Here is a 22,589-nt window from a genome sequence, read left to right on the forward strand (position 1 = left end):
TAAAGGCCTAGCTAAAAATAACAATAATAATTAGTCAATTAGTCACTGTCCCCGTTTGCTTTTCTGTAATTGCCACGCTGGAGCCACATAGCTGGCATCCATAAAGGTTCTTAACTTTCTCCCCATAGCTATTGTCCATAAAGATTCTTAACTTTCTCCATAGATAACATCACCTTTTTGAAACCTAAAGGTAGTTTTTAAGATCTCTTCCAGGCCCTGCATTCCAGTGGATTGGTTGACCCGCCCAGACCAGTGGCCCAGAGCAAGAAACTGACTCAACTGGAATTGTGACCCCAGGGACTGAAACAACACAAGAAGATGATTCCTACACCCCTATAATTTTGCCCCAATTAACAAACCTAATTGCCTAATCCCTTGTCTGCAAACTATCCTTAAAAACCCTGTCTCCCAAATTCTCAGGGAGGCGGATTTGAGAAATTTTCTCCCGTCTCCCCAAGTAGCGCTATGCGGAATAAAACTTTCTCCATTGCAACCCTGACTGTCTCCTCACATTGGCTCTTCTCTGTGCAGCGGGCAAATGAACCCGGTGGGCAGCAACAGTTTGGGGCAATTTCTTTTTTCTGAAATGAAGCTTCCCTTATCTCATGGGGTACTTAGAAAGACGGGAAGGAACCTGAAGGGCCATTGTATTTAACAGTGCTTCCTGCATAACAGACAATGTTGATTCTCAAAACGAACAAATGAGACAAATGTTAAAATCTTTATGGGTCTCTTTACCTCTGAAACTACCCTCAGAACATTTCCTTTTACATTCCTGAAATTTCCATGAAAACTTGGGTTCTATTACTGGACTCTTTGCTTCCTGAGGTAATGCAAATTTCATTTCTGGGGATTTGGAAGTGATTTTTTTTTATAGCTCTTCAGTTTCTTTTGTTTTTCACTTCCTTGCATCTGAGAAAAAGGCACATTGAAGCATTGGAATCGGCTCTTGGAAAACATGCTTTGATTTTCCTTCATTCACGTGCTTGACTTGCTCCTCCCTCCTGGGGGCTCTGCCCAGTCTCTAGCTTACTGCAAAGGAGGATTTCTTCCTTCTCCTACTCCCCTTTCAAGCAGGGGAACTCAGAACACTGACACTGTTTGAGGGGGGAAGAGGTAGGATTTGAATCAGCAAATTCTCTCAATTCTGCAGTTTATTACTATAATTCGGTTTTATCAGGAAGGGCACAGGTCATAGCTTCAGCTCAGCTTCTCTCCCTCCTCCCCTGCCCTCACCCCTGCATCTGGGGTGAGGGAAAACATGATAGAACAAGCCTTTTTCCTGGATGCACACAAATTGTGAACAAAAAGGTGTCACTCTTCTTACTGCAATGGCATCAGTATCTCCTATCAACAGCACACCCAACTGTGGGGTTCAAGTTAGATGGTGTATCTTAGAACCCTTAGAAAAGGAAACCAGACTACTCAGGTGTAAATTAGCATGGGTAGAGATGGGAAAAAACAGCAAGGAAGAAAGTTCCTTAGGAGTGTTTCAGAAAGGCCCTCCCCCCTTAAGCTCTCAATCATTAAAATGGGAGAAGGAAATGGAGTTATACTTGGCCACCTCGCATTGGGCAAAATGGAAGGGGTGGTGGTGGAGATGGATTATCGGCCTAGGGGAGAGTTCACTTCTATCTGATGCTCTTATCCACACTGGGCATTCTCAGAGGGTATTTTCAGGGGCACGAGGGTATAAATCCCTCCATGCACAGGCACTGGGCTGTGTGCCAGGTGCTGGGAGTACAGGGAGAGGATGGTGCCACCCTGCCTCAAGGGCCTCCCAGGCTGGGGGAGACAGACAGGTACATGATGACGGCGCAGAGTGCTAAGCACCGAAGCAGTGGGCAATGTCAAGCACAGAAGGGACATCTAAGACAGGGCAGGCAGCTCACGAGAACCTCCTGCAGGGGATGCTGGATCTGACTTCTGAATAGAAGGTAGAGGGCAGTGGGGACAGAGAAGAACATCTGAGAAGCGGAGAAGCCTTTAAGGAACGGTGCAGGTGGCTGCATCGGAGAGGAGGCCGATGATCCCGAAGCAGGTTGGGGGCACTGGGGGTGGGAGTGAGGGAGTGGGGTGGGTATGTCTAAATCACATTTTTTTTATCCTGAAATCCAAGGAGAGTCCTGAGGGATTTCAAAGTGGTGGGGGGGGGGTGGTAAGGAGGGTTGGCATGATCATATTTGCATTCCAAAAAGTCCAAGGACAGGGATGTGGAAGGTGGGTAAGACACAGTGGGTCTATCAGAGGGATGCAGGAAAGAGACAAGGGCCTGAATGGCAGCACTGGACACAGAGGCTTAGAATGTCAAGGTGGTAGATAGAGCTGCAGGTCTCCCAGACAGACAGGCTGGGACTTAGATCTTCTGTGGCAGACAAAGCCTAAGGTGCCCCCATGATCCCCTTCCGTGCAGTGTGGGCAGGACCTGTGACGTCATTCCAGACAAAAGAATATGGTATATGGTACAAGTGGTGGGATTTTGCAGACGTGATTAAGGTCCCAAATCAGTTGTTTTGAGTAAATAAAGAATTCCAGGCCAGGTGCAGGGGCTCATGCCTATAACCCAGCACTTTGGGAGGCTGAGGAGGGAGGATTGCTTGAGCCCAAGAGTTCAAGGCCAGCCTAGGCAACATAGTGAGACCCCATCTCCACAAAATGTCTTTAAAAAATTAGTCAGGCATGATGGTGTATGCTTGTACTGCTAGCTACTTAGGAGGCTGAGGCAGGAGATCATTTGAGCCCAGGAGTTTGAGGTTGCAGTGAGCTATGATCACACCACTGCACTCTCACCTGGATGACAGAACCAGACCTTGTCTCTAAAAAGAAAAAAGATTTTTTGAAAAATGGAATTCTGCCAACAACCTGAGGCAGCTTGGAAGCAGCTCCTTCTCTAGTCAAGCTTCCAGATGAGAACACAACCCGTCCACATCTTGATTGCAGCATTGTGAGACTCTGAGCAGAGGACCTAAGCTAAGCTTCTCCAGACTGCATGACAAATGTGCATTATTTTAAACTGCTAAGTTTGCAGTAATTTGTTATGGAGCAACATCCAAGGTTCCCGTGGGTGTGCCTGCCATCATGGGGAATAGCTGGTGATGATAATCAAAGCTAGCACTTACGGAGTACTTACCATACACCTGGCACTGTACTAAGATTTTGCATGGCTCTGATTACCCACAACAGTAAACTGTACTAATTGACCACTGTCCAAAGGAGTCCTCCTCCTGAGAGCTGGACAGGCCACCCCATGTTTAGAGCACATGGTCCCTACTTCTTCTTTCCCAAGCCCAAGCAAACAATTCTCAATCAGAAAGCATGTGATTTCTGCTTTAGAAATTCCAGAATCTGTGGGCCCTTAATCAAGGACTTTCTTCTTTTAGTTATTGCCAGCTGGATTTTAGCAAGTAGCAACAGAGTCTGCTGAATTTTATGTATCCAGCAGAGAGAAATGAGCCTCAAGACGTTTCACAACTCATCTCCTGTTACATCTTCCATGAAATGACTCTCTCCCTAAGGGGAAGGCAAGAAATATTAAGACATTTTTCATTACTCAAAGAAGTTTTATTTAGGTGGATATAACACTGTAGAACTAAAACATTGTTTCACCTTTACCGACACAGTAGCCTTGATCTTTAGCCTTTCACCCCTGTTAAATGAAAAGTCAGCATGGTCAGAATGCAGACCTTGGCTAAGTGACTTACTTTCATGGAAATATAAAATACAATAGTGATGACCACCAAAATGCAGAGCTTTCAAGATTCTTGTATCTTTTTAAGGATCATTTCGAACACTATGATTTGTTCTCATCTTCCGATTTTTGTGGAAATGAAACCAAGATGGTCTTAATTTTTAAAGTCATTCTTCATCTGTTGGCAGCATTCTTACAATGACAGCAAAAAGAATACACGCGTTTCTTTAAAAGTTTTGTAGAAATTTAGTCATTAAAAAGAATTTAAATTATGCCTAAAGCACCACTTTACAGAATGCCATTAAATTGTAATTATGGTGCTTTTAAAAAGCCAACTTGTTAAAAAGGAGCTGATGGCTTCAGTTTTCGTAAGGAACATTTGTAACCCTGTAGAATTCCACAAGGATTTTTCTCCTCTGGTGGGCAGGGAAAAAAGCACTCAAGGCATAAGAAACTTTCATAATTTTCAGGAACTTGAGGAACAATTACTGATTAAACCGCATGCTTTGGTGACAAAGTATTTTTACAGCTAAAAGGAGAACACAGAAACACAATACATTTCATTTAAAGCAGGCAAGAAAACCAATCACAAATTAACATCTATTATATTCCACATATGACACAGTACCATCTTTGTCAATCTTTTTAAAGGTCTCACTTTACTTGGGAAAATAGGGCCAAAATGTCAATGATTGCTCAGAAGGAGCCATTTCATCTTGGTGCCCTCAGATAAAACCTCAATTACTGGTAATTGGTCATTTCAGTCAACACCCCCTTTCAAGAGGCTTATTCTGGGGAATTGCTGAGACCACGACCAACTTCAATTTCCCTAATGATTGTAAGTCAACATTGAACTTGTACTGTACTTAGAAAGTGGTCACGACTTGCTCCACAATAAAAGGCTAAGGACGGTCACTACTTAAGGTGGAAACCTATTTATTTGTGGAAATATTCTTCTCGCCACCAGGAGGCTAAATGAGCCTCCCATCGCCTTCTTCTGCAGGGGATCATTTGCCCTTTAAAATCAAATCAAAGTTGTCAACCAACTAGGATTTATCCTAACAGTTTGTTGATTCACTGGACAAATATTCACAGAATGCCCAGTCTACGCCAGTCACTGTTTTAGGAGCTTGTGCTACAGCAGTAGAGAAAAACTCCTACACCCTCACAGATCTTTAATGGATCCTGGACTGACAATAAGCAAAATAAACCAAACATGGACACGTTTTAAAAGGTGTCTTACAGCTGACCTAATTCTCCCAGGCACAAAGGCCGCAGTGGACAGGCGGTGATGTGCAGTGGACAGGCAGCTTCCACCAGAAAAACATATTCATGCAAACCACACCCACCATGCAGATGGAAGTTTCTAGCTTTCTCACAGCACAGCTGTAAAGCAGCACAAAGCATTTTGTAAGTGTTATGCCCATCCTCCTCCCCATATTCCAGGCATGCTGAGCAGAGACAATTACTTGAATCTGCAAGATCACACCTTCTGGCCGGGGAGAAAACAACAGCCATCCACATAAGCTGCCTGGTCATCCCAGGCCTGCTGCTGCCAGTCAGACTTTGACTGACCTTGCTCAGTCTCACTCTAGAAAATGAAGGCAGTTACTCAAAAGGTATAGTTCACTCAAAAGTATGCAAACATGACTTAAATATGCAAACATATAGCTGAGTCTTATTGCTGGAAGAAGTTGTGCTTCTCAAGGGCAAAGGGAGCCCCATTTTCTGCCGCGTGGCTTGCTGGCTTGCTGTTCTAGAGCACAGCTTCTCAACCTCTGATGCACAGACTGTCATGACCTCTGCAGGTGCATTTAAAATGTGTGTATTCCTAAGCAGAGGGGCCACAGATTTAAAAATATTTGCAAGGGAGTCTGTAATCCCTCAAAGTTTAGGAGCCTCTACATTACCTGTCCCTTGGTAAAACTGAAGGTGTGCTGAACACTGCTTTCACAATGACCTGTGTCATTTCTAGCTGCAACACTGTTGCTACAAGTCTGGTTCCGCAGCCTCGTAGTAATTTTACTAGGGAGACATGAACTAGAAACAAAGTTAGCAAGTAATCCTGGAGTGGTCATTTAGGATCTACCCTTCCCGTTTTATAAAGCAATGAGTGCTTTATGAAAGCTTTCCTCCTCAGCCTCAGGAAAGTGGCTCCTCAAAAGCAGTCCTCCAAGCCAGCAGCTCACAGTGGATGGATGAGTTAACTTTCCCAATAATACTTTTTTCCAAGCTGAAAAGCATCACCAGACATCCCTACTAGCCCTTTGGAGCCATGACTGCTATTCATCTGCAACTCTGTATACCCACCCTGCCACCTCCCCAGGCTTGTTCTCCTATCCCCTGCAAGCTAAGATTCAAAAGGCAAGTGGAGCCCTTACTGTTCAAAATCACTATTAGTGTTTTGCCCAAATTCCAACCTAGAGGATGTGTGGCTAAAGAACCTTAAGAGGGTCATCTGCCTCTGGGAAAAATTATAACTAGACTCAAAACCATCTGTTACAGAAACTATGGGAGAGAGAAAAAAAAAATACTGTCTCCCAAGAACACACAGCATTTGCTAGGAGTTCTCTAGCAGAGCCTTTACTGTGGCTATGCCATCTCCTCCTAGTACTTGCCTTTGTCTCTGCTGCTTTTACTCGACTCTGAAGTCCTCAGAGGGCACCTGCCTGTTCATATCTGTACACTCAGCCTGTTACTGGTGTCTGGGACATCACAGACCCTCTTGGAGCTTAGAGAGCTTTGAGACCCCAATTATACAAACTCTTGATAAAAGGATCACATGTGGTAGGGCTTAGAGAGTTCCTGGCCTCCTAAAATAAAATATCCATTTCTACCACTTCAAAATACAAATTAGGGGTAGTCAACAGGGAAGATGAAGCTTTTTGGAAAAAAAAAATCATATTCTAGAAAAATATATTTCACACATCTTTTCAAATATTCAAAAGAAACCAGTATAGAGAATTGTGATGGACTATCTCAGATACAGTGATATAAAAATGTAGCAAAATCAATCATTTAGGTTACTGCCATTTCTAAGTCACACTATAATTCAACAGTAATAAATGTCACGGAATAGAGAGTAATTTAAAACACTGATTGCAACCTTGATATTTATATCAGTAGCTTTCAGAAACCGTCACAGAAGCATAAATAAAATCTGCTTTTCTCAAAATTCTGAAAGGTAGACAGCAGCTTATATAATTTCTGTCTGTCACAAAACAGTAAGCTGATAAGGTAAACAACTGTCCCTAAGAGTCAAAAGTAAACTTCGTGGTTCCTGAGGATTACTCACTTAAGCTATGTGTTAACTTTCTAAGAATAAAAATGGGAATGTCCACAGATGTTAAAGATTTTTTTTTTTTTTTTTATAAAACACGAACACCTATCAATTTACATGGTTAGAAATGGGAACAGTTTTTTATATATTCTGAGTCAGTCTTAAATGTTTACGAAATGATGCTTGCATTGTCTTATCCATCCATTTGTAACCTTTATTCTACAATTCTCCATCAGTGCTAGAATGCTTTCCACAAATGGCCTAAATTTTAACACTACATATAAATTAAAATGAATTTCTTAAAGCTGTGTTTACATGTAAACAGAATAAACTTCTCAGTTGTTCTGGCTCCAAGCACACCATACGGAGCACACCAATGTCACTTATGTGCTCTATCATGTTAGGCAAAGGGTCCCTTACTTTAAATATTCCTGTGTTCCATTAATGCGTTTAACGAAAATCCTGCTTGAAATGCCTTTGATAACAGGGGAATACCCTGTAGACAACTTCTTGGAAAGTGACTGAATTAACATCTGTAAATTCAGATTTCTCCCGCTGGGCTCTTTTTGAAGCACTCTTTCCTGAAGTGAAGCCACTGTGAACATCCTTTAGATTCCATCTCCTTCACTAAGTTTTCAGTCGGAGCAGTGCATGGGCCTGCTGCCCTTCAGGGCCAAGTGCAACAAACAGTGGTGATGGGACTCCCACTAGACAAGCTGACAGGTAAGTGTAGAGAGAGCTCGAGTTTGCAAGAGCCAAGGCACCAGGTTTATGCCCAATTTAGGACACTGCCAAGAACAGGTCGACCTGTGGGTCGTTGGTTAGCTGGTGAATGCTTTTCTCATCCAACAGTCATTAAGGGCACATAAGAGATTCATGTTAAATTATGTCCTGATGTATTTATTATTATTTTATAATATAAAAGAAATCTCCCAAAGTGCTTGCTCTCTAGCAGCCCGGGTCTCATCGCACCGTGGGTCCAGAAAGATGTTTCTCCGAGGCTCTCAAAGGGCTACCTCTCTTGACTAAGCGTCCTAGTCTCTGCACTTTTCATGTGATGAGGACTTACACACATGCTTGCTACAGGTTACCTATCTCCGAGTCGCTTCTTCTGGGAAGTTCATAAACCATTCTTCCATAACACTTTCATTGGGGACTCAACAAGACATGCTTCACATCTCTACTGAGAACCATGTGCTGCAAATCAGCTGTGACCCCAACAGGGGTGCTTTAGCCAAAATGAATCCAATGTCACAGAAGTGACAGATTTGAAGTTCAAGGAAAAAAATCATCAGCAAGAAGAATCCAGAAGTCTCTGTCGTGCATTCGTCGCTCCATTATTTGCTTTAGTTTCACTCGGTATGTTCAGACCTGCCAAAATTGAAAACAAATTATTTATGACAGAAGCGTGGCAGGAACTATCAGTACTAACCAACTTCTTTTCTGCTAAAAATCTATCTCATATTCTTTGCTTTACCACATTTTGCTTCTTAGCCTAACTTCAGAGTGCAGCGAAGTTAGGTCAAGGCAATAATTAAATCAACAAACTTCCAGTCTCTGTCGAAAGCCAGAGAACAACAGGCCAGGGGATCAGAGACACAGAGAGAAAAGCCAGGAAGACAAGACAAAAACAAGCAAGAAAGACAAGGAGGAGTGCTGGCGTAAGAAGCAGCACATGAGACAGAGTGAGGGAAGGAAGAGAGAACCACCAGCAAAAGCAAAGATGTTTTCCTTCTTTGGAAATTTGGGGCAACACCAATTCGTTCCCTGTCTCTCCCCATACTGAGGGGTTCCAGCTGAGACCATGCTTGGAAAATAGTTTAAATGACGGGCAGGGTAAAGACTGTCAGTATTCCTAAAAGTCTGCTGCAAAGGCGCTAACGTGGGCTCCCGCAGCCTCTGCTCTGTAGAGCTAACCCTACCTTTGAGCTCTGTCATCGGGTCCCCCTGCTCCTCTCCTACTGTCTCCGCAGACAAGGGAGTTTTGCCATCCATAATATCCATCTTGATAGTGCCAAGGTTAGTCAGGAGTAGCAGTGGGTCGATCCCCTGACCACTGCTTTTAATATTCTCCAGTACCTTAAGACACTTGTAGGACTTGACCTCACTTATATTCTCCTCCAAGAAAAGATGGTAGAGGCTCAAGTCGTTGTACCCTTCAGACTTGAAACGCAGAACCTCAAAAGTGGGCAGGATTTCGTACACTTTGAGGACGTTGGTCTTCTGTCTGAATGGAACGAACAGCGTGTAGACAACCACAGGAACCAGCAGGACATAGACCATGAGGTTAATGAAGCTGAGCAACTGGAAGATGCCAACGGCGATGAGCTTGCACTGAAACTGATCGGGGACAGTGCTGTCATTTCGCAGGATCCCTGATTTGATGCTGCAGACAAATTCGTCCGAGAGCGAGGAGAGGCTGAAGTAATAGCCCAGGTAGACACATGCCAACAGTACAATGACAAGTGTCAGCAGCCGGCAGCTAATGTACTTGATGATTAAGTTATTAGAGTTTTTCTTTGTCTTCAAGTACTGCTCCACAATTGGGTACTTGAAGTGGCTTTCAGATATCTCCCACAAACTAAAAAAAAAAACCAAGGAAACAAAAATAATTTAGACACTCACCAAGACCATCAAATATTAAAGGCATAAATAACACCCAACCAACAATGTCACGCTAAAAATCTCAAACCCCCACACTTCTCTACCTATAACTTCATTAGAGTATTAGAGAATAAAATTAGGTTACAAAAAAGGAGGAAAAGTAATAAAAAAATACTTTCTCCTTAATATTCTAAAGATATTAAAATTATTAATTAATTAAACGAGTTAGTATTTAGAAATTCTTAGAATGACACCAGGCACTTAGTAAATGCTAAACGTTTGTTAAATGAATTAATTAGGTCCTGAAGAGGAACGGCTTTTCTTTATTAAACTAGTTTTTCACTAAAGTATGCAGAATAAGGTACAGAATTTTTCAGCCCAGCTGTAACACATATGCCTCCTACAGGCAGGGAGTGGGGACAGCTCAGTGGGTGCAGGCACAGGCTGGGGGCCCGACTGACACAGTTCAGGTCCTGCTCTCCCATTTACAGCTATAGGACAGTGTTTTTATCTGGAAGAAAAAGGGAAGAGGAGGTAAATAAATGCACTCAGTTAATAATGTTGTTCTGGGGGTTAAATGAGATAATGTACTTAAAGCACTCAACGCAGTGTCTGGGATATATTAAGCATTCAAAAACCGAGAGCTATTCATATGATTCTTACTGTCAGTAACAAGAACCAGAGGAAGGATGTGGAAAGGCAAGGCACTACTTACTCCTCCTCACTTCTCTCACATCCCTTCTCTCAGCTCAGCGGTCTCGGAATCCTCTGCGCTTCTCCATTAAGGAGTAAGCAGAACAAAGCAAGCAAGCTGCACAGAGTACCTTAACCAGCTACCCCTGTAAGAACTGCATTTCAGGAGGTGAGATGGTGACGTTTCAATCAACAAAGGAAGGAGTCTGGACAGAGGACGGGTGCTGGCACAGATGGGTGGGGTGGGACCTGGGGAGAGCGAGAGTCCCTGGCTCCCATGGGCTGTCACTAGGTGGATGACACCCTCCCGACTCCCAACCTACTAGTGACGGGAACTCTAGGCCCAGACTGGCAGGAGCAGGACAAAGAACTACAAAACCTGGCGAGCTCAGCTACCTGCTGGGGCTAAGTTACCTTTGCCCTGTGTTCTCAGTAACACCCGGAACTGGGCAGGCTCCGTCTCTCAAGTCAAGGTCCTGTGCACTCTTTGCAGCCTTAATCGCACGGTTGTAAACTTTGTCAAGTTCTTCCATGATAAACTTCAAGTCTGAGCAAAGATGAGGAGCAGCTGCGAAACGCCAGAACAGAGGGGGCAGGTACAGGAGGATGGCGAACAGTAACAGGATATAGGGGAAAAACTGAAAAGCAAGAGAGAAATCATGGCATTAACAGAGCCCCCCCCCCACCCCTCAACACACACACTGCAATAATCTAACAGCGCCCAGTGCTGCTCTCAATGTTTCTCATTTTGACACAACTGTGCATGCTCACAGCACTTGAGGAATTTGGGCTTATTACCTAATAATGACTTCTTACAGCTAGATTCGCCTCTCTAGGTAACACTTCACACTGGTAACTACCATTTTTTTCCCTTTTTCATTAGACATTAATTTGAAGTAACTGGCAACTACATGGTGATACACGGCATCTCCTTTCTAATCACAAAGAAAAAATAAAATCACTCCCATGTCCTTTTGAGTAATCCCTGAACAAAATCCCATTTAAAAAACAGGTAAATATCACAATGGTTTTTGCTGTGTTTTTGTTGTTTAATTTTTGTGGTTTGAAGAGGTACCTAAGGCTTAGCGATCTCTGCTTTTCCTTTCTGGAATCTGGGAAAAAGCCAAAATAAATAACTAAATAAATAACTTTACCCAGAACAAATTAGAAAAGTTTTGGCTTCAGTGATCCAGTAATGCTCCCAACAAAACAGCTGAAGTAAGCGGATAAAATCACAAAATGTGGAATGAACCTTCAGTCCTGGAACAGACCCTGAGGACAGTCCCACACCCTCATTTCAGCTGGATAATGCGAGGTCCAGAGAAGCCAACCACTATGGGCAACAGAACTGTGAGAGCACCTGGAGCCAGATGCAACCTGGCAACCGGGTCTACTGGGTGGCTAGGGAGGGCTCGGCCTCAACAGAAGACTTAGGAAGACCACGTACTGCAGTCAGCACAGATCTGCATTTAGCTTTGCGGCCTTTGGGCAGTGAGGTCACTGAGCTTCTGACCCTCAGGATCCCTATCTATGAAATGGTCATGTAATGCAAGTGTCATAAAGAATAAAGGAGATAATTTATCAAAAATGCTTAGCATGGGGCCTGGCATGTAAGAGGCACTAAAGCATTCCAGGTAAACCAACAAGAGAGCTAGCTAGGTGGGCACGTTACCTTTAGTCCTCCCAATGACCTTGATAAGTCCTGTATGGGTGGCTCCATTTCACAAAGGGGAAGAAGAAGAGGTGGCCCAGAGCAGTTTCTGGCCCCAGATCACAGAGCTGGGGAGAGGCAGAATATGACCCCTGACCTCTGACCTGACAGCCATGCTAATACACTCCAAATTACTTTACTTCTCTGGAAAACTTCTCTTTACCTTTGGATTGGTCTATCTCCACAGTTCCTCAGAGTCACAACTGAAAGAGGCCACAATGGCCTCAAGTTGACACAAAACCCCTCACTCCCGACATCTCTGGGAGTGGGCAGCAGACCCCACACCATGGCCTCCCTGTCATTGCAAACGTACAGAGAAGTTGCAGAGACAACACAGAATGTTCCCATGCACTTAACAAGACTAAGAAGCCAACATTAGCACATTACTATAAACTCCAGACTTCTGTTTGGATTTCAACAGTTTTTCCATTATTGTCCTCTTTCTGTCCCAAGATCCGATCCAGCATATCCGCTGCATTTAGCTGTCCTGTCACCCTAGTCTCCTTGGTTTTGCAAAAGTTCCTTAGTCTTGCCTTGTTTTTCATGAAAAATAACATTTTAAAAAAGCATAAATAATGCATATAGCTTCACAAAGGAAATGGCTCATACTGATACAGTTAAAATATTAAAAAACAAATTTACATGTGCTTCTTTAGTAACACATTAAATAGCTTCTAACAGATGATTTCATAGCTATTGTAACTTTGAAGTAGTGAAGACTAAACCATATTCCAAAATATTTGTGATTTCTACGGGTGACAAACTCATATGTACAGCTAATACCACTATGGATGATTGCCTATATATAATCTTTTTTAATGTTAAATTTTAGTTAGAAGTGAATGACAAATAGACTGTATTTCCCTATCCTAGTTTGCAGACCCCTCCTGATGCTATTGTGAACCCATGTTAGGAATCTCTGCCCCAGAGGAAAGAGAGAGCCACAAAAATGGCCCTGAAACTTCAAAAAGGCCTCTCACCAAGACAGCTACTTTACTTTGGGGCTCTGGCATTAGATGGGGTTTCTCAAAATTATTAACCCAATTTACAAAGGGCTGTTACACAATGACACACACAGCAGGCTATGATTAGCTGAATGCTGGCTACATAATTTATAGCTGGCTGTTCGCTTGCTCAATCCTTGCTCACTCTGAAGGATGCCCATTAGTATAAACACGTTAACCACATGCCACAGAGTTTGTGCTGCTTCCGTGACCAAGAAAGCTGGCATTTTCTCTGGGAACCACCAGCAGAAAAGTGTCTAACTTGGGCTTATGAAATATTTTTATAAATCACTTTTGTTTTAAAGCAACTTGAATAATGGCATTTTACCTCAAACTGTTCCCCAGAATTAAAAAGTGACTATTTACAGTCTGTTGCAATTTTCTAACATGCCCAAGTGGTGCAATAATTAGTGCCAATGAATGGTTCAGCACAGCTCACTGTAATTAGAAAAACAAATGTTTAAAGTTATTACCTATTGGGTGTTTGCTTTTTGCCTAAAAGGGCATCTTGAGCACCTCTGTAGGAATGTAGTTGAATATCCCATCTCTAGGTTTTCTCCACAGTCAAACCTCTTTTTTTTCCCCATTTAAGATAAAAAGGTGACTTCAGTGGGTCTATAACAGTGTAGTAAAATCAATTCAATTGAAAAAGGAATCCAAGAAAGCATTAAATTATAGCTTTTAAAATCCTTTTGACCAAATAAGCAATGTGGAAGAGCTACAGTGCTTTGAGACTGCAACTGCTCTGCAGATGGGAACAGCTTTGCTCCAAAGCTCCGCCTACTCTATGTTTAGTCTGAGATGCTCAGCATCTCTTAAGCCATGATTGCACTATTCTGCATGATGCCCAAATTAGTATCGAGCTCTTCTAACGACAGGGAAATTCCTCAAGGCAATGTGAAACCAAGCAGTTGTTCCAACCACAATTTTCAGACTATCTGCCTTAAACACGTGTGCTGTTTCTGGAAGGGGTTGTCATTAGAACGATGGGACCTCCAGATGGAAAGAACCTAGAAGGCGTGGCCTTCTACAAATTCTCTCCATGTCAAATCCCCTCCACCTCATCTAGCCCAAAGAACCATCCAGTGAGGACTGAACAACTCCTCCCCTGAAATGCATGTGACCTCATCTTATGGGATTAATGCAGATGGGAAAATCTCTCCTGGGCACCTACTCTGTGCCAGGCAGTGGGCTGGACGCATGGCCCTCACAGACCAGGTACCGAGTACTGCCCCAAGATCACACAGGCCGGGGGAGAACACGCCAGTAATGAAACAATCAAAACAGAAAAGTGATGGCTACAAAATATGTAAGTCATCAGTAATGAGGAAACAGAAAAGTCCCTGGGGAAGTCACAGAAGCTTCATAAAAGAGGTAACACCTGGTCCATGTCTTAAAGTACAGTGAAGCAGTGTCAAGCCTCAGCTCACATTTCACACCCTCTGTGGCCCTTCGGGCATCCTCTTCCCTCTGCCAGGAATCCTTTTCTCCTTGTCCATCTGGTGAATTCTTGCCCCTCCAAAGCAGCAAAGTGAATGGGCAAGTTGGCAAGTGAGGAAGTTGGAAGAGCTGAGGCTGGAAGGGTGTGTGGGTTGAATAGTGTCCCTCCAAAATTCACCTCTACCCGGAACCTCAGAATACAGTACCTGTTTGGAAATAGGGTCTCTGCAGATGTAATTAGTTAAGATGAGGTCATACTATATGTGCTGTCGAAGTGAGCACAAGATGAGGTCATACTAAATTAGAGTGGCCACTAATCCAACGACTTGTGTCCTTATAAACAGGCCACGTGAAGATAGAGACACAGGGGAGAAGCCATGTAGTGACAGAGGCAGAGATTGAGTGTTGCATCTACCAAGGAACATCAAAGATTGCCAGCAACAACCAGAAACCGGGAGATAGGGACATAACAGATTCTCCCTCCAAGCCCTCCGGAAAGAACCTACAACAGCTCCAGAATGATGACAGAATAAACTTCTGTTGTGATAATTTGTCACGGCAGCTCTAGGCAACTCATACACAGGGCAGGGACCTTATTATGAAGGCCCCAACTCCCTCACTTTACATAGCGGGAGTGTAGGGCGTGATCAAATTTGTTTTAGAAAATCACTACAGCAGCAGAGAAGGAAACACACTGCAAAGGAGAGGGATGGGGCAGGAGGTCGCTGCAGCAGTGAGAGAAGGGAAGATGCAACAGATAGGGACAGACATTGCTCCAGCGCCCACTCGGAAGTGAGGGAGGGAAAAGGGAAGAAACTAGGATCATGCCGGGTTTCCAGCTTATGTAAGGGCGTGGGTGGCAGCACCATCAGTTGACCCAAACAAACAAGGAGGACCAGAGTCAGAGCAGGGAGGAGCGAAACTCGGAACATGGGATACCTGCAGTCAAGAACATCCTGGCATGTAGCAGAGACCGCTGAAAATAAAGGCAGGGACTCTAGCTGGCCTTATGATCAGGATTTGGCAGCACATACGTGGCTGAAGCCGAGAGCACAGCTGAGATCATGCAAGGAGAAGGGGTAGAAGGAGAAGACAGGAGGAACCCAGGGATGGGCCTGTGGCCCTGGAACACTTAAGGGTTGGGCAAAAAGAGAGTCTTGGAAGAGACAGGGAGAAATGGTCAGAGAGCAGGAAGTAGGGGAACCAAGAACATACTGTGTTGGGGAAGTGGGATAAAGAGAAGCATGAAAGATGTCTGTTCTGGCTTCTGTTCAGATAATAACCCACTTACAGACAGTCCAGGACAGAAGGACTCAAAAGAGTGAAAGGCTCCCCCCAAAAAGCTAATACACGCCCTAGGCAGCTTGCAGAGGGAAAAAATAAAGATGGTATGCCTTCTATCCTGTACCAAGGGAAGACACACAGGTACTACACTTCATACTGGGTGACACTCTTGGAGGGAGGAGACCCGACATGTGGAGAGACCTGGAGAAGAGAAGATGTCAGCAAAGCCTCTGTGCACGGGAGCAGGAAAAGATGCCACCGAGAGACTTAGAACCAAGTGACAGGAAGAGCCTTCCTACAGACATGCAGGCAACGGAATGAACTGTGCTGTGAGGCTGGAGCTCCCTTTCGGTGGAGTTTGGGACCATCTGGGAGGGCTTTAGTATTCCAGATCAGGGGATGGCACGTTTTCCTGTCAACAGCCAGAGAGGAAATATTATAGGCTTTGGGAGCTATATGGTCTCTCTTGCAAATATTCAACTCTGCCCTCATAGTGCAAAAGCAGCCACAGATTATGTGTGAAGGAATAGGTGTAGCTGTGTTCCAATAAAACTTTATAAAAACAGGTGATGGGCCGTATTAGGCCCGAGCAGATGTGTCACAGTTTGTCAAGCCCAGCTCTGGATTCTCGCTTCTCAAAGAGTGGTGTGGTCCACAGACCAGCCACTTCAATCATCCCCTGGGAGTCTGTTTGAAACGCAGAGTTGCAGGTCTCCATCAGACCTACTGAATCAGACTGTAGATCTCAACAAGACCCCCAGGTGACCTGCATGCGCAGGGAATCAGAGAAACACTGGTCTAGATGGGTGGTGCCCACAGTGGACCCCAGGCTGGGCCCCAAACCATCAGAACCTCCTGGGAAATGACAGAAACCCTATTCCTGGCCGTAACCCAAGAGGTGCCAACACAATGGTCTAGATGGGGCTCAGGACCCTGTATGTTCACAAGACTCCTTGGGTAATGCTAAGGTTTGGAAACCTCTGGTCTGGCAGCCTCAGGGCCCCTCCAGCTAAGTTTCTGTCAATCCATGGGAGAGAAATAAAGAAGGATTTGCACAGTTAAAATTTTTTTTCCTTGTTTTTTTTTTCAGTCAAAACCCAACTTTTCTGCTTCAGAGAGAAATTTTGCTAACAGTTGCCTACCTTGTGAACTTGAACAGAGAACGCTCAAAAAAAACAGCCTGTTCTCAAGCAGTCCCAGAGCGCCACCTGCCGGTCCCCTGGAATGCACCCGCATCTCCAGCAAAGGCCTCACACTTCCGCGGAGGCTGGAGACCATCAGTGGTGAACGGAGTGGGACAGAAAAGGGAAGGAGGAGAGACAAGAAATGAAAGAAGTCTGTGGGGAGAGATGACACCCTCGATCACACCAATGTCATAAACTCTCTACACTGACACTCACTTAAACATTATACTGAGTCATTTGAGGGACTTGGGGTTTCCTGGTTTTAACTCTGGCAATAGAATTGAATTCAGAAGTGTTTCAATAAACCCTGTGCCTCTATGCCTCCATCCTTAGTCAGGATGCTCCTGGAGAACCACGCCTGGTTCCAGCAGGACACACGAGCCACCTCATTGCTCTCCCCTCTCCCACAAAAATGCTTTGAGCACCCACTATGGGCTACGCATTGTCTCAGAAACCATGGGCATGGTCTCTGCATGGAACTTACAGTCTTAGAAATAAAGAATTAACTAAGTAGAATTAAGGCAAATAATTACCATATCCAAGGGGGAGTCCAGGAAAAGTGCAAGTTGCTCTGAGAATGAGTGACCAGGCAACACGGCAGACGGGGATAGGGTGCAGCAGATGTTTCGCTTGGCTAGCACCCTGTCTCCAGGCAGGACACACAGTCTACAGTGCCCGCCTGGCCCTTGAAGCCATTTAACTGGGCAACAACCCTCAGCCTGCAGGTTCAGAGGAAGCTCCCAGGTGGAAATGGTGTCAACGCTGAGGCAGGAACGATGCATCAAGGGTCAGCCAGAGGGAGGGGGCGGGGAAGGCTCTGTAAGCAGAGGGATGTTTGTGGTCAGGGTCCCTGGGGCACAGGGGTGGTGGGGCTGGGCCTACAGCTGAGGCTACGGTGGGTCACAGGTGCCGGAGGGAGGCTGTCCTTTTAGTCAAAACAGTGCTTTCTTAAAAAATAAATATAGACATTTCTTAGGGACATTGGAGAACGTTAGAAATGACAGAAGCAGAATACCAAAAAAAGGCCGCCCTGCGATTATGCAGAAGTGAGTAAAAGGGGAGCAGCCAGAGCCGCAGGGAGACACTGCAGGCGTCCAGAGGCAGAGATGGCGGCCGAGAGACGGCACGGAGGAAGCAGAAGGGCTCACAGGCCACTCAGGAAAGCAGAACTGACAGGACTTGGTGACTGACAAGATGTGGGGGTGGGAGGGGAAAAGTCAAAATGGCACTCTGGTATCTGGCTGATGCGAAAGGGCAGAGCTGGGCTGGGGTCACAGCGGGGGTGGGCGGGGCACGTGCTCAGCTTTGAGCGGGTGCTGGAGGCACCAGCCAGGTGCTCAGGCCAGGGGGGCCGCGTGGGGGTCCCGGAGCTCAGGGAGAAGGCTGGGCTGGAGGCAAGGCCTGGGCGTGAATGGCATCTGTGCAGAAGTGGAGACACGGGAGTGGACCTAGGGAGGGTGACAGCATGACAGAAAAGGAGGCCTCAGAGCCCTCAAGGAACCCCAACTTCTAAGGGATGGACAAACGCAAAAGCTTCTGCAAAGGAGACTGTGCAGAGTCAAGAGAACATCTGCAGAGGGAGGGGGTGGCCGACAGAACTGGATGGCAGAGAGAAGCCAAGTAAGCTAAGCCTGGACAGTGAGAACTCATCTCAGCGACAGGCAGCTCGCCGGTGGCCTGGGCAGAGCAGCGCAGATGGCGGTGCTGGGAGAGGGAGAGGATGACAGACAGGTCAAAGGAGAGGGTGGTTTCCAGTTTCTTCCAAGGAGACAAGCATGCTAAAAAGCTAACGGGGAAGAGAGCTTGAAGCTAGGGAAGGGTTGAAAATGCAGAGGAGAAAACAGGGAATGGGGTGTGCCCGGGCTAAGGGGCGCGTGGGGCAGATCCAGAACACCGTGAGAAGGGGAAGCAGAAAGGCCGGTGCTGCCAGGTGGGTGTTCCAGTAGGTCTGACAGCAGAAGCTGGGACATGCGTGTGTCAAGCTTCTGCTTTATCTGGAAGTGGTGAGAGAGGGCCTCAGAGGGGAGGAGGTGGTAGGGAATGGGATGCCCTGATTTAGTTCCAGGTGACACATCACTCCCTAAAACCCCACCCAGGCCCACAGCTCCAACTCCAACTATCTTCTGACAGCCCACCACACTGGCAGCTCCAACCCACCCTGCAATCTCCAGACACCACATCTCACTGCCTACTGGATGCATCCTCTAGCCCGCTTACTCAACATGTTCCAGAAGAACTATCTGGTTTTCCTCCAAAACCTGCTTCTTCACCAGGCTTCTTCAAAAAGTAGCCAATGGCCTCACACTCAGAGTCTGAAAGCTCGGTCACATCCCTGGCTCTGACCTTTCCTGCATCCTCCCACGTCCCATCAGCACATCTTGCCGGCTCCACATCTTAGAAGAGACACCCTGAACCTACCCGCTTCCCATCACCTCCACAGCTACCACCCTAGACCAGGGGTTGGCAAACTGCAGGCCCTGAGCCAAGTCTGGCCACAACCGATTGTGTCTATCTCTGCAGAACTCAGTGGCTGCAACAGTGACTATGTGAGCTGAAATGCTGGCCCTCTGCAGAAAAGTTTGCTGACCCCTGGTCTAGGCATTTGATATCACCTTGGAGCATCCTTTTCTGTAATCTTCTAATCAGAAATAAGACATCAGGTTGCTTTCTGTATATTCTTTGCCTTCTCAGAAGTAACCGCTTCTCTTCCTTTCTGCTCCCTGCCCAGAACCCTCACTCTGTGCCTACCAAGTGGCTCTGTTCCCTCCTGCACACCACCACTGAGGCTTAACTCTCGGAACCACCAAGTTCACCCTGCTCAGGTACCTGCAATGGCTCCCACTGTCCGCAGCATTTAACCTATGCACCTGTTTAGTTTCCAGAATCCTCTGTAACCCAGCCTGCCCTGCCCTTCCTAGTCAATCCAGGACCCACTGCTCCCCCGCTGCACAAGCCTCTCTCAGAAAGTGCCACCCACCCCACCCCCAGGCATTGCTTTCATACCTGTTGGGCCCTGCACCTTCAGCCGCTTCCCTACCTTCTTAATTCCAACAGCATTTGAATATGCTCAAAACTCTCATATCACAAAATCTTCCTGGACCCCAAACCTTCCCTCCAGCTGCCACCTAGCTCGTTACTCTCTCTTCCGGTTACCAGGAAGAGAGATTTTCTGAAAACGGAAAAAAAAAAAAAATTGTGAAGAAATTGCCTGTTGTCATCATCTTCATTTCCTCACCTCCCATTCACTCTTTGACCACGGCCATCTGGTTCCTAGTTCTCCACTAAAGTCACTCCTGCTGGGTCACTAATGCTTTCATTAAGTCCATTAAGCTGTGTCTCACCCCGACTGCACTGGTTTCTCTGCGGCAGCACGTAACAGAGCTCACTGCTAGCTGAAACCTTGGTTTCTGTGATAACCACACTCTCCTTCTGCCGTAGAGTGTTCTAGTTATTCCCTCCCAGTGTCCTCCACCTTTGTTTTCCCACTAAACAGTGAGCAAGTTGAGGAAGGGACCCCGTCATCTGTGGCTCCCTGATGCCAAGTGTACATTCTAGCACGCGGAAGACCCTCAGTCGATGTCAGCTAAAATCAACTCTGTTATTTACTGTTTCCAGCTTGAGAATTTCCAATTTATTTTTTCATGCTGTTTCCAGTTCTCTGTAACATCCTCCATATTATCATAATTCTTTGAACGTAGTGTTAATTATTATTTAAAATGTATGTCTGATCAATCTACTATCTGGATCTCCTATGGGTCTGCTTCTATTTGTGACTTTTCTCCTGGTCTTCTTAGACACCTGATTATTTCCGTGTGGGCGTTGAGTATTCATGTATGTGAAAAATCAGAGCAAGAACATCAGGCTCTGGATGATGCTACCTTCCTCCAGAGAGAATTTATTTGTGCTCTGACAGGCAGGTACACTAGAGGCACTGGCAATCCCAGATCTTCATTCAATCACATTGCAGTGACTCAAACCAGGACTCGAGTCCCTATGAGAGCTGGTTTAATTCTGATCACCCCTTACTCCCAAGGTATGGCCTCAAGTCCCAACCAAAAAGCCTGGGGAGCTGACCAGGGTCCTTCCAGCTTGGCAGGTCCTGACTTCAATTTCTAACTTGTAAATCTGGCAAGAGCTCTCTCTGCTCAGACGCTCAGCCACACTTCTGTCCAAACCAACTAATCTTTTGCTGCCAGAACTTCTGACCCTCTCAATGACACCAGGTAACTAACTACCTGTTGCTGTCATCTTCATTCCCCACCCACACTGCTCCTTGACCGGAAGGGCAATAATCTGGGAGTCTAGAGACCCAAGAGTTCCAGTCTGTATGGTCAGCAGCCATCCTTCCATGTAAAATGCATCTGAACAAAAACTTAGAGTTTCTTCTTGTTTTAAAAGTTTCAGATCCGCTAACATCCCTGCCAACTCTTACCTTAGACAACCCTGGCTTGTATATTCTTTCTCTGTGGATGCATCAAAGCTCAGCCCAGTGATTCATTACAACTTTGCAGTTTCATAAGATCATTATAACAAATGGATTTAAACTGCAACAGTATGAATTCAGATTTACAAAGCTGTTTCAATTATGGAATTATGCCCATTCCTACTGCAGATCCTATTATTTGTTGCCCTGGCTACCGAATAAACCACACAAAGCTGATGAGGACCCACCTAATGCTAGGGCTGAAAATCCAAGAGAAAAGCCCGACCTAAACGAAGAAAGGAATCACTGCAGGGCATCCCTGTGCCAAATGGCATGCGATAAACAAACAGGAAGGAAAACAGCCCTGCGTCATAGTAAGCTTAAGATATTCCTTTTACAAAGGATGCTGCCTGTGTGTCCAGCAGCAGATCAAAGCAGGGGAGCGTCAAACAAGCTTCAGCCTTTGGCTTTTCAGAAGCTAAGATTTCATGCCTTCTTCAGCAGATGAGAATACCAAAGATACACAAACATTCTACTTGTTTTCATGATGACAAAACCATTTGAAATTGAAATTAATGACAGGCTGAAACAAAGTCCTACTTTCATAAGCACAGAGAAGACCTAATGCAGTCACTTCATGACTCAGAGAATATTCTTCTCCACGAACTTGCCAACTCCATGCATCCCCTGTGCCCCCTGCAACACCACTTCCCTGACCACGCAGTGCCTGACTTGTACCTCTTCTCTGTGAGTCATAGAACCTGGATAGTGGTGTCCCTTGTGTAGTATCTCCCCTTCCTTGCAGTATCTGCCTCCATCAGAAAGCAAAGGAATCTAATCCAAAAACCGTGCTGTAGCCACACCCTCCAAAGGAGTCATCACTAGCTTCTCGATGCTCCCATAACATATGGCTAGAAGCAACTGAAATCTATGCCGGTCCTTACTTTCTCCAAGGGGACCTGTGTGTGGTGGAAAAGGCACCAGCCGAGGATCTGTGAGTGCATCCAGCCTCTGCCACTGTCTAGCTATGCTCATTCAGACATTCAAAATGTACTGAGGGCCTACTATGCGCCAGACATCTCGCTGGGCATTAACAACATAAAGGTGACTAAGACACAGGAGGTGCCACTGGTATAGAGCTAAACTCCAAAGAGCATCTCAGTTTCCCCATCTGCTACACGAAGGTGCTCTCCCAAGTAATCGCTGAGGTTCCTTTTTGACTTTAAAGGGCCACGGTTTCACGATCTGAGGAACAGCCCTGGTCGGCTACACGTATCT

At 45.5% G+C, this 22,589-nt stretch overlaps 1 protein-coding gene across 2 annotated transcripts in view; it reads right to left on the bottom strand.

The window, feature by feature from the left end:
• Positions 1-3,539: 3,539 nt before the first annotated feature.
• The window catches only part of PANX1 (pannexin 1), a 47,063-nt gene continuing 28,013 nt past the window's right edge, over positions 3,540-22,589 (bottom strand). The window contains exons 3-6 of one of the 2 annotated variants that reach the window (XM_045557112.1): positions 10,680-10,903; positions 8,891-9,549; positions 7,284-8,339; positions 3,540-4,217 (exon numbers count right to left, since the gene is read on the bottom strand). In XM_045557112.1, coding sequence (XP_045413068.1) covers positions 8,260-8,339; positions 8,891-9,549; positions 10,680-10,903 — 963 coding nt within the window. In that variant the 3' untranslated portion in view covers positions 3,540-4,217; positions 7,284-8,259. Of the gene's footprint in view, positions 4,218-7,283; positions 8,340-8,890; positions 9,550-10,679; positions 10,904-22,589 lie in introns of those variants that run through there. The other variant, XM_045557113.1, reaches the window with a different exon arrangement.

Source organism: Lemur catta, chromosome 7 (genome assembly GCF_020740605.2).
Source record: "Lemur catta isolate mLemCat1 chromosome 7, mLemCat1.pri, whole genome shotgun sequence".
NCBI classification, from domain to species: Eukaryota; Metazoa; Chordata; class Mammalia; order Primates; family Lemuridae; genus Lemur; species Lemur catta.